The sequence below is a fragment of the Elgaria multicarinata genome, chromosome 2, assembly GCF_023053635.1.
Source record: "Elgaria multicarinata webbii isolate HBS135686 ecotype San Diego chromosome 2, rElgMul1.1.pri, whole genome shotgun sequence".
In the NCBI taxonomy this organism is placed as follows: Eukaryota; Metazoa; Chordata; class Lepidosauria; order Squamata; family Anguidae; genus Elgaria; species Elgaria multicarinata.
Window position 1 is genome coordinate 288,655 of NC_086172.1, and position 12,963 is coordinate 301,617.

At 42.6% G+C, this 12,963-nt stretch overlaps 1 protein-coding gene across 1 annotated transcript in view; it reads right to left on the reverse strand.

Annotated features, from left to right (window-relative positions):
• The window catches only part of LOC134391978 (collagen alpha-1(IV) chain-like), a 185,857-nt gene that overhangs the window by 103,392 nt on the left and 69,502 nt on the right, over nt 1–12,963 (reverse strand). The window contains exons 21-24 of the mRNA XM_063115900.1: nt 10,782–10,879; nt 7,358–7,508; nt 6,791–6,904; nt 5,924–6,091 (exon numbers count right to left, since the gene is read on the reverse strand). Of these exons, the coding sequence (XP_062971970.1) occupies nt 5,924–6,091; nt 6,791–6,904; nt 7,358–7,508; nt 10,782–10,879 (531 nt within the window). The remainder of the gene's footprint in view (nt 1–5,923; nt 6,092–6,790; nt 6,905–7,357; nt 7,509–10,781; nt 10,880–12,963) is intronic.

Here is a 12,963-nt window from a genome sequence, read left to right on the forward strand (position 1 = left end):
GAAGGAAACACAATCAGGATTTAAGAGAGGGGAGGGGGGAAAAGAACCAACCACTACTATAAGAAGAACAAAATATGAATACTACTACTAATATGTATGAGAATGTATACTAATAGACTACTAAGACTATGTAAAAGAATATAATATAATATGTTTAAGAATAGGGAAATGGTGTGCGTATGCTTTCCCCAAAATGCTCAATCTGTGGCTGCCTGTTGAACTTGACAAAAGCAGCCCACTCTGTCCAAGTTACACAGAGAAGAAAAAGAGAATCCAATTTTTTTGGTATATTTGGTATATAGAAGATAGAAGGAAACACAATCAGGATTTAAGAGAGGGGAGGGGGAAAAAGAACCAACCACTACTATAAGAAGAACAAAATATGAATACTACTAATATAATATGTATGAGAATGGACTATGTGAAAGAATATAATAAAATATGTTTAAGAATATAAATGTAGGGAAATGGGACAAAAAGTGTGTGTATGCTTTCAAAAGAAAGCTTTCACAAAAGCAGAACAGTCAGGCTTTAATACAGGGAAGGGGGGGGCAACCAACCCAACCACACACTCCAAAATTCAAAAATAAAGTTTATATTAAATCAAAGTAAGGGGAAAACACAGGGCAAACTAAGCTACAAGTCAGAAAGAAGCAAACAAACACACACGCGCGCCAAACTAAACCTATCCTAATCTATCTCCAAAGTCCAAAGCAGGAGCACTAACTAACTAAGTGTTCCCTCCACGAACGCCAACCCACAAAGAGACACAAAACAGAAAGTTCTCAGGGTGGGTCTGCCTTAGTCCCCCCTCCAACGCTGGGATTGGAGGAGGATGCTTTCTGAGGAGATCAATTCTCATCAGGATTGGGAGTTGAATGTGCCTGTCATCGCTTCCAAAAAAATAAAAAAATAAATAAAAAAAACCCAAACCCCGATTTTTTAAAAAATATTGCACGTGAACCACAGCACGCAGAAAGTTGAGAGTGGTCTCAAAATGACCCCCATCCACGACTCTCTGTGCACAAGAATTTTCAGAACGATAGCTTAAACCCCCCCCCAGTTATCCCCGATTCTTTCCCTCAATGCAATCCTATGGGCGAAAAGCCGAAACGCAGTTTGAGCCGCGCGGTTGACCCGATTTTCAAAAAAATATAGCACGCGACACGGACAACGCAGAGAGGTGAGAGTGGTCTCAAAATGACCCCCATCCACGACTCTCTGTGCACAAGAATTTCCAGAATGATAGCTTCAAAAACAACGTAGTTATGCGCGATTATTTGCCGCAATGCAATCCTATGGCGAAATGTTTTCAAGATGGCGACCGGAGCGCTCCGCCTGAACTCGGAGCTCCGAAAAATGGTCGCTTCTCTTCGCCTTGCTTCTAGGGGGTCCGCGGTCCGCTCCTACTCCGCCTCTGGGTAAGGCGGAGCAGGCCAATCCGCTACTGCTTCTACGCTCCTAATCGGAGCGGAGCACATCCCTAATTATTATTATTATTATTATTATCTCTATAGGATTGCACCCTTATCTAATCAAGGTCTTACTATCGCCTGCTTTAAAGGGACCAGAATATGTCCATTTCTCAAGGATGCATTCTGCTTCCACAACCCACTTGGCCAGCCCTCCTCTAGTAGCTTTTATAAACTAAGATGAACAAGGGCCCAAGGAGTATGTGGTGGGCCATATCCCTCCAAGCAATTTGTAATACCTAATTCTCAGGTATTACTTAATTCTCAGGTATTACAAATAGAGATGTAAAATTTCTGGAAATTTTGAAGACCTGCAAAAAACCCATTTTTTCTGTTTTTTCGGGGGGAAACAGAAATTTTTGGAAAAATTGAAATAATGCAATATTAGCACTTTTTACTGATTGAAAGTCACTTTGTTACTTTAGGAACATAAAATGTAATTATATCCAAGTTGGTTTGGCATAAAATTATTACATTTGGTATATTAAAACTAGTGTATTCAAACAATTATTACAAATTGAATTTACTTTTTTTACTTTTTTTTTTGTAACAAATGGAGCTACAAGCTCCTGAACTGTTAGGAACACCTGAACTGTAAGGAACCTCTTTGGTTCTGCCAGTTTATGAGGAGCAGGGGGGGGAAATTAAAAAAAAAATCTGAAGAAACCACCAACATTAGTAACAAAGAAAATTATTTATGTCTCCGCTAGTCCTCCAGTGTCAAGACATAAAGCACCCATTCCCATAAAAAGAACTGAGGAAAAAAGAGGGAACCAAGATTCAGTGAACATGCATGAAATTTAATCAGACTCATTTTCTGAACTAAAGCTATCACTATCAGTTTCAGTCTCTGCTTCAATGGCAGTGCTGACCCCTAGAGGCAGAAATGCATCTTGCTCTTGCATTTGAGAGTTGTAGTCTCAGGGCCTTGCTGGACCTGCCGGATAATCTGGCCGGGAGTCGGGGTGACGGCATGCTGCAACTAGCGCGCGCCATCGCCCTTTTCCACACGTAAGATGCCCTTTTCCACACGTAAGCCCCGTCGCGTCCACCATTTTCTTCAAACCTTAAAGGGCCATGTGCGCAGGAGTGCATCGCCAGACAAGGTAAGTTTTTTTAAAAATAAATATAGGCTCCCCCGCTCCTCCTGGCCCTGATTTGCCCCCTACACAATGTCTGATGCCCCCCGCCCAATGCCCTGTCCTTCTTTCCCCCTCATCCCCCATCCCCGATGCCTGTGCCCATGCCTGTTCTTCTTCCCCCCCTCTCCTGCTGGGTCCAGCCTTTCCCCCGGCCCCTATCTCCCCCCCGTGATTCCCCCCCACCCTATGGGCACAGCGCTCCTATGAGCGCTGTGCCCAGTCCGTGGCTTCTCCTGGCTACTCGCGAGTAAGCAAGCAGCCAGGAAAAGCCACAGATCCTGCTAGACTTTCCGCAGCCCCGGCCTCAGGCCAGGGCTGCAGAAAAGCTGGACCATAAGCGAATCCGCTTATCCCGGTTTAAGGAAGGCGTTAGGACGGCCTGACCCCGGAATCCCCTGTGCGTCATCTGGATGCACAGGAGGGAGACCGGGCCTCACACCGCACTAACGCCTGGTCTAGCAACGGCCACAGTTGGCAAGCTAGGACTTGCTTGTCCTTGGTGCACAGACATTGTAATAATCTGATACTGTACAGTTTTTAGAAATCATTTGGAGAAGGAAATATCTGAACACCTTGTCTTAAACATTTTATTCATCATGCTAAAATAAAACATCCCTTAATCCATTTTTTCCATTTTTTTGGAAAAAAACCAAAAAGGGCTTCAGAAAAAAACAGAAAAAAACCCAGTTTTTTCCTGAATTTTTCTGGTTTTTCCCTGGGCCTTCACATCTCTAATTACAAATTGAATTTTTGCAATCAAAACTGTACAAGTAGTTACCTCAGGAGTGGGGAACAGGCTTTAGGTGTGAGGGCTGAACCTGTGACCAGAGATAGGAAGGGGGATTCCATGGCAAAGCCACTTATCCTCTCAATTAAAATGGGAAGTCATGTGCAGGGAAATCCCCTTGTTATCTACCTCCTCCATAAATCCCAACTAAACTCCCAACAAGGTCATGGGTCTTAGTGAGGGGAGTGGGCAGGATCCAAGCCTAGTTAAAGCTGCAGAAGCCCTGCCTAGCATGACCCAATACAAAAGAGGGCAGGGCTACTGCAGCTTTAACTGTTGTGATGAAGAGGGAATTTCGCCAGGTGCTGCATGCATACAAATGACACCTGCTGAAATTCCCTTTTCTATACAACTGTTAAAGATACAGGAGCACTTGTCCTCCTTTCCATATGGTCACCCTAGGTAAAAGACACTCTGAGCCACCACGACTACTTGGGCCTCCAGCTACAGTGATGGCTCTAGGAGTACCCCCAGACTATGAAGATCTTTCAGAGGGAGTCAAACCCCATCCAGAACAGGCAATTAGCCTATCTCCTGGACTCAGGAACCACTCACCCACAGGGCTTCCAACTTGCCAGGATTCAGTTTCAATTTATCAAGCCGATTACAGAGGCTAGGCAGAGTCTGGTCCAGGAACTGCACAACTTCACCTGATTCAGATGTCACAGCAAGATAGACTTGTGTATCATCAACATACTGATGGCATTTGGCCCCAAATCCGCTAGTGGCTTCATATAGATGTTAAACAACATTGGGGACAAGATGGTGCCTTGAGGAGGAGCCGGTCCTGAAATCGGTCCTGTAGGTAGGACCGGAAACACTGTGTCTCCAATGTCCATCCCATGGAGTCAGTCCAGGAGGATACCATGGTTGATGGTATCAAAAGCTAATGAGAGATCAAGCAGAATTCCCCTTGTCCCTCTCTTGATAAAGGTCATCCATCAGGGCGACCAAGGCTGATTCAGTCCCATAACCAGATCAAACACAGAATGGAATGGGTCTTGATAATCAGTATCCTTCAAGAGTGTTTGCATTTGCTTCTCCACAACTCTCTAAAGTACCTTCCCCAGAAAAGGGGTATTTGTGACTGGTCGGTACTTGTCTACACTACTGCCTCCTTAAGGAGAGCAGGGACCACCCCTTCCCAAAGGGAAGCATTTATCATTCCTTGACCCACCCAGGCACACAGCCCTTGGTTAGCTTTTATTTGCCAGGAGGGCCAAGGTTTGAGAGGGCATGTGGCTGGATGCACTGCTTCAAGCACCTTGTCCACATCATCAGTCTGCAGCAACTGGAACTGATCCCACAAAATTGGGTAGATCCAAAAAAATCACACACTTCAACTGGCATTATGCTAACAAGAGTGTCAGGTCAGCTGCAGAAACATGTGATTTTGTTCCCAAAGTGTGATGCAAATAGGTCACAGTGGATCTTCAATGAGGCGAGGACCCCATTTGCTGGGGGAGGCTGTTAACATCCCATGGACCACATACCATTCAACACATATATTCCTTCAGCTGGGGGAGCCCCCCCCCACCTACTTTTACAGCCCCTTCACCTCTCTGCAGCAAGCAGAGGCGTCAAGTCCAACATGTTGCCTCACTAGAAGTCCCCATGAGCAGCCAATCTTGATGGGGATTCATGGCTTGGAAGCACTATAGCGGAAAAGGATTTGGGTGTGGTCATTGACAGCAATCTGAACATAAGTCAGCAGAGTGTGATAGCTGCTAGAAGGACTAATGCAGTTCTGGGCTGCATTAGAAGAAGCATTGTATCAAAGATACATGAAGTCCTTATTCCTCTCTACTCGGCACTAGTGAGACCACACCTGGAGTATTGTGGATGTTTCTGGGCACCACATTTCCAGAAGGGCATTGATAGGTTAGAACAGATTCAGAGGAGGACAACAAAGATGATAAAGGGACTTGAGGACATGCCCTATGAGGACAGGCTGAAGGAAGGGTTCCACTGGGAAGATGGTCAAGAACTATTTTTCATGGCCACAGGAATTAGGACCCAAAATAATGGGTATGTTACAGCTACCTAGATTCTGACTTAATATAAGGGAAATCTTCCTGTCGGTAATATCTGTACAACAGTGGAACAGTCTATCTATGGAGGTTGTGGCTTCTCCATCTCTGGAGGTTTTTAATAGGCCGGACAGCCACCTCTCATGGACAGTTTAATTGGTTTTACAGCACATTGCAGACGGTTGGACTAGAAGATCCTTGGCGTCCCTTCCAGCTCAACAATTCTATGATTTTATGATTCTATGAAATTACAGGAATGTACTTTCATACCTCCTTTGATTATAGCCAAGGGGGATCAGCACTCTGTATCCTTGAATTATTTCTAACATGAAGGTGCTCCGAACAGGGGAGGAAAATTAAACAGTGCAGGGTCCCATAGCACTGTCATATCCTTCTTCCTTCAGTAATGATACTGTTCATATTCCCTAGTTCAACATGTTAAAAAGATGTTAATGTAACAAATGATTCTCTAAAAGAAAAAAAAAACTGTACCTGGAACACCTGGCTGCCCTTCTTGTCCTTGTGGGCCAGGTAGGCCTGGCAATCCTTGCAAACCTGGCAGTCCTTGTGGGCCTAGGCTGCCTTTATCGCCTTTTGGCCCTGGCATATCTAGCCCAGGAACCCCAGGGTAGCCCCTTTCTCCTTTTATTCCTGGAGCTCCTAGAGTAATGAAGAAAGCGATGATACAAAGTGGCTCTTCAAAACAAAATGTTTAGTGTGTCACAAGACATATTTACCTTGAAAAATGTGAGGGGAAATCCTCACTTTTGGAGTAATTGTTCTACCCTATCATTTTTTGTTCTCCTTTTACCCTAATGCTATATTGTTGATTAATGAACCTTGTGCAGCAACAGTTTTTGCAACAGCAACAACAAAATGAGTACAAATTATTAAGCAATAATTATTAAACAAAATATTAAACAAAGCTATAGGACACAATCTTGTGCATGTTAAACAGAAATAACTCCTAGAGTATCTAGCTTTTCCCAGTCAGCATGCATAGGGTTGTACCCTTATTTTTCCTTTTAAAAAAAGTTTCTGGCAGGTTTAAATGTCCAATTTTAGAAGAAAGAATATTAAGGCTATACACACTTACCCAAGAGGGTAATGGGACTTATTTCTTGGTAGGCATGTATAGGATTGAACAGTAAATGTTCCAAAAATAACCATGTTACAGCTTTACCTTATGTCCAAATTCCTAACAAAAGTTAGAAACTTAAATTTCCTTACAGTTCCTCAAAAATATAATTGTGCAATGCAAATCAAAATTAATACAATTGATTTCAATGTGTGTTAGATGGAACATCTTATTTACAAATATAAATGGAGATGGAAACAAATCCCAAATGACCAGGTTACCTATTGGCCCCAGAGGCCCAGATGGCCCTGGGGGGCCAGTGGGGCCAGGAGGGCCTATTCCCGGTACTCCAGGGGCGCCCTGAAGACCTGGTAATCCAGGAGGACCAGGGTCACCTAATTGAGAAAACATGCAATGGTAGTTAGTTAACTTACATATTGCTAATTTTAAAAAATATTTACAATTCACTGAAATATTGAAATACTATATGACCTCAAGATCACGAAGGCTGCAACCTTATAAGCACTTACTTGGGAATGAGCACTAATTAACTCAGTGAGACTTTCCTCTATGCAAATGTGCATGTGGGATTGTGGTGCTTCCCTTGCTACATTTAGAAAATCAAAGAGAAGAAAAGATGGGCTGGACCTGCACTGTGGCAGCTTCCCATGAAAAGTGGAAAGGAGAAATAACAAGGAAAGAAAAATAAGCATTATTTATTAAGTATCATGTGGGAACTAAGTGAGGTATGATCTTATCCGGCACAATTTTTTCTCTCTTATGAATTCTTACACAGACACACACACACACTACCATAATAATTTTAGCCAGTAAGGTAAAATGCTTACCTCGGGATCCGGACTGGCCAGGCACACCTGGAAATCCTTTTTCTCCTGATACACCAGGCAAGCCTAGATCACCTTTTGGTCCAGGAAGGCCATCTGGTCCTTGTGGACCAGGAAAACCGCTAGAGCCTGGAAGACCTACCCCAGGTTCACCCTTAACATATATGGACAAAAATAAAACATTACTACAAAAAAAAAAAAGCAAAAAAAAAGAAAAGAAAAAACACACACACTCATACACCAAACAATAACAATAGTGACAATACCATCAAGCAGCCTTAAAACTATAAGAATTGTTTGAAGCCTTACAAAAAATTCCAACAAGGAGAAAAGATAGAAGACAACAGAGGAAACCAATGTGGCTCCACAAAAAGCTTAGAGATGACCTGAAAACAAAAAAGGATACATATAGGAAGTGGAAAGAAAGCCAGGCTACAAAAGAAGAGTACAGACAGGTGGCACAGAAGTGCCGAAATGGCATCAGGAAGGCTAAAGCTGAGAATGAGGTGAGACTAGCGAGGGATGCTAAAAGCAATAAAAAGGCTTTCTTCAGAGAAGTGAGTAGTAAAAGACAGGAAAGAAATGGTGGTTCAACTGCTTAATGAGGATGGCAAATTGATAACACATGACAAAGAAAAGGCTGAAGTGCTCAATTCCTACTTTGCCTCAGTCTTCTCCCAAAAGCGGGTCTATGACCGCCCTGGAAAAAGTGAAGCAGAAGTTGAGGGGGGCAGGATTGCAGTTTGAGATTGATAAACAAATGGTCAAAGAACACCTAATTTCCTTGAATGAATTCAAATCTCCAGGGCACGATGAAGTAATGAAGGAGCTAGCAGAAGAACTCTCAGAACCTTTGTCTATTATCTTTGCAAAATCATGGAAGACGGGTGGGGTGCTGGACGACTGGAGGAGGGCTAATGTTGTCCCTATCTTCAAAAAGGGCAAAAAGGAGGAACCTGGGAACTACAGACCAGTCATTCTGACATCCATCCCTGGGAAAATTCTGGAGCAGATTATAAAGAAGTCAATCTGTACACACCATGAAATCAATGCAGTGATTACTAGAAGCCAACATGGATTTGTCAGGAACAAATCCTGTCAGACTAATTTGATCTCATTTTTTGATCAGGTAACCTCCCTTGTGGACTGTGGGACTGCTGTGGATGTCATATATCTGGACTTCAGCAAAGCTTTTGACAAAGTGCCCCATGATATTCTGATTAACAAACTAGCTAAAAGTGAGCTATATGGAACAATTATTAGGTAGATTCACAGTTGGCTACAGAATCGGACTCAAAGAGTACTTATCAATGGAACCTTCTCAAACTGGGGAGAGGCAACGAGTGGGGTACCGCAGGGCTCAGGACTCTTCAACATTTTTATTAATGATTTGGACGAGGAGGTGCAGGGAACGCTGATCAAATTTGCAGATGACACAAAATTGGGTGGGATAGCTAATACCGTGGAAGATAGAAACAAACTTCAAAGTGATCTTGATAGGCTGGAGTGCTGGGCTGAAAACAACAGGATGAAACTTAATAGGGATAAATGCCAAGTTCTACATCTAGGAAATAGAAACCAAATGCACAGTTACAAGATGGGGGATACTTGGCTCAGCAATACTACAAACGAGAAGGATCTTGGAATTGTTGTAGATCGCAAGCTGAATAGTGCAACAGTGCGATATGGCTGCAAGAAAGGCCAATGCTATTTTGGGCTGCATTAATAGAAGTATAGCTTCCAAATCACGTGAGGTACTGGTTCCTCTCTATTCGGCCCTGGTTAGGCCTCATCTAGAGTATTGCGTCCAGTTCTGGGCTCCACAATTCAAGAAGGATGCAGACAAGCTGGAGCGTGTTCAGAGGAGGTCAACCAACAAAGCCCTACGCAGAGAGACTGAAACAACTGGGCATGTTTAGCCTGGAGAAGAGAAGATGGAGGGGAGACATGATAGCACTCTTCAAATACTTAAAAGTATTTGTCACACAGAGGAGGGCCAGGATCTCTTCTCGATTCTCCCAGAGTGCAGGACACGGAATAACAGGCTCAAGTTAAAGGAAGCCAGATTCCAGCTGGACTTCAGGAAAAACTTCCTGACTGTTAGAGCAGTACGACAATGGAATCAGTTACCTAGGGAGGTTGTGGGCTCTCCCACACTAGAGGCCTTCAAGAGGCAGCTGGACAACCATCTGTCAGGGATGCTTTAGGGTGGATTCCTGCATTGAGCAGGGGGTTGGACTCGATGGCCTTGTAGGCCCCTTCCAACTCTGCTATTCTATGATTCTATGATTCTATATTCAATTGGAATGCTAATAAAATTTGACTATATCCAGTGGCCTAAAACATAAAAACATTCTGCCACCTTCCTGACATTTTCAAATAACTGATTGAGCTATTATGATGTAATTTAATAATAATGAACTTTAATATATCAGAACAAAGGTGTCAATGACCAAATGTTGACATATGATTTTGTGAAGGAATTGTAGATTCACATTGGGTAGGATAAAAATTTCACATAGGGCGTATGGTCAGGAGAAGCTGCTGGAGATAGACTTTCTTCCTATCTCTATCTCCAGCAGCTTCTCCTGTTATGAGCTGCAATGCTCACAGGCACCAAACTGCATATGCAACTCCCACTTGTGGGCTTTCCTGTAGTGTGAGCCCAGCAAACATGGGTTGTGGGAGGGTTAAGCAACTTTCAACAAACCATTGGTTAAGCAACCAAATTACAAACCATGGGTTATGTGAGGGTTGTTCAACCCTCGCCTAACTCACGCTCGCCGGGTTCACATGACTCTATAACCCCCCCCCCCCAAACATAAGCCTCATGGTGAGCTCTTGTGTCATGCAGTCGGCCACAGAGTGACTGAAGGAAGAAGGATAACATAGGAAGCGGGTAGAAAATAGGGTGCCCGGAGATGCACCACCAAATAATAATAAAAATGGGATTTGCAACACTAAAGAAGAGGACAAAGAGCAGCTCCTGAGGGTATGGGAAATGTAAGCAAGTTTCTATTGTCATACAAGAAAGGCTGGAAGGAAAGTCTTGTGAGTGAATGAGTGGGGGAGGTGGCATAACCATTTTCAAATAATCCTGGAACTAACCTGAGTTCAGTGGAATGAGGTTGGGATTGAGCTGATTGATATGTTAGTGTCTTATCTTTACCCCACCATCAGCTCCAGAAAAATTGAGCATCTCTTACTTCTCCTTCCTCGTTTTTCATTCCATGGTCCTTCTTTTCCTTTCCTTGAGGTAGTCTGACCCCATCCGTTTAAATAAATATGTTATGCAAAAGTCTGTACAAAAATGTGTATGTCAGGAGAAGTGCATATGCAAATGCATATATCCCTGGTCTGAACCATCATTATTGCTAGCCCCAGTAAAATTAATTATTAGAAACTAGTCCAAACTGCTGGCACTTACCTTTTGGCCTTGTAATCCTGGTGCTCCTGGTGCTCCTCGGGAACCAAGATCTCCTTTCTTCCCAGTTATACCTGGTGGACCTGGCTGACCTGGGAAACCTTCAAAACCAAACACATTATAATGCCAGGTTTTTAGAGGGAATACTTGGATTTAAGATAAGGAAAAGCAGAGAAGCTGCTGATAGCAAATGAGTGAAAGCTGTTTCTTATCTGAAGGAATATCAATGTGCCTTTTCCTTAAGATATTCTGCCAAGGTCCCTGATTTGAGTATGAAGATCAATTATAAAGAAGGCTTCCTCAGTAATGCCGGAATACCCTCACCATTATGAAATGCCCTTCACAAAGAGGTTCGCCTCGTGTGAACGTCATGATCATTTAAGTGCCAAGCACATATTCTTATTCACCATTGATTTGATTTGTCTAAGTTTTTAGTTTGTTTTAAAGTTTTTGCTGTTTTCTTGTTTCTACGGCTTTTTAAATTTGTTTTATGCTGCACACTGCAATGAACTCTGGTATGATGGAGGGCTATATAAAAGTGGTTTAACTGGGACAAAACAGACTTTAGATTGGAATAATGAGAAACTGAGATAATCAAAATTGACAAATTCATACATCCCCATTCTGTTCAATGACAAAGGTAGGGTGACCATATGAAAAGTAGGACAGGGCTCTTGTATCTTTAACTGTTGCATAGAAAAGGGAATTTCAGCAGGTGTCATTTGTATATATGGAGAACCTGGTAAAATTCCCTCTTCATCACACCAGTTAAAGTGCAGGAGCTACACTAGAGTGACCAGATGTAAAAGAGGGCAGGGCACCTACAGCTTTAACTGGTGGTCGGTTATAATTCTTTCTTTCTTTCTGTGTTATAATGGTTCTTACCAGAGGAGGGTATAAACAATTGGGACTGGTACCAGCAACAGAAAATGTAGCATCCCTTACTAAAGTACACAAGCCCTCTAAAATCACTCATTTTTTCCATCCAAATTCTGAGAAAAGAAAACCACCAGTTACTGAATTACCAAGCATTGAGACTAGGCCAGCTGATGAGGTTTTGGACTGGTCCTTGGGGCCCTCACTATATAATGCAGTTCCTGCGACTGCAACTGGAACATTGTATAATGCAGTTCTTGCAATGGAAACTCAGGAAGAAGGAAAGCACAGCCTAGTGGCTGGACCGGCCTCTGTGGGGAGGGGGGCCTTCCAGCATTCAGCCAACATTTTGCACCCCCTCAAGGAAGTCCAAAAGATTCTATTACTCTGTCCCTTTCACATGGCTCTAGGGCAAAGAACTGTGATTCATCTCCTTTTCAACCCACTATTTATTTAAATTCAGCTGTCAAGAATGTTGAGCCACACTTGGTAATCAACTTGCTCAGCAATCAACATGAGTTTATTAAATACCTTTTTAATGGGTGGGCAGATGATATATCTCAGATAAATAATATCTCAGATCCTTCTGATCACCCTAACTGACTTTGTACTAATCAAACTAAGAGGGGGACATATAGATATCTTAAGAGAACATGAAATAAAGAATATCGAACAAAAGTCTAAGCTAAAAGTCGATGCTATAACAGCTGCGGAACCCACTGAACAAGTATACCAAATTTGGAAAGATGATAAAATAGATGTCAAAAAAAAGAGAGACAAACAAACAACATGTTTAGTCAGCAGGTAATCTAAGCATAAAATCACTAAGGCTCCAATCCATATTGAAAAGAAAACCAAAAATATAAAATGCTCATCTATGGCTAAAATCTCATCCAAAATGAAATTTGATATGTTATTTAAGATTCTGGAAGAAAAAGATTCTGGAAGAAACATAGGCACTCCCTATGTTTCCTGAAAATAGAGTGGTTAAGGACACTGGTGGAAGTGGCACAGAAGTCTAGTATACCCCTGTCAACAGGCCAATATTGAAAGCCTAAGTGTACTCAATTCTTTGCCTCCAAAGTCAAGTAACACCCCCTCCTCTAAAGCCCCCAAAGCAAGAATCTGCTATGAATTTTACCCGGACTAAACTCTTGGCATGAAACAAAATTTGATTTTCATTAACCATCCAAAGCCAAAGAGCAGGCTGCCACCACAGGAGCATAAAGCACATTTCTTCCAACTTTCATTAGCTCTTCCTGAAACGTTAGATTTAGATTCGGAATCAGTTTTAAAAAATACAATATCT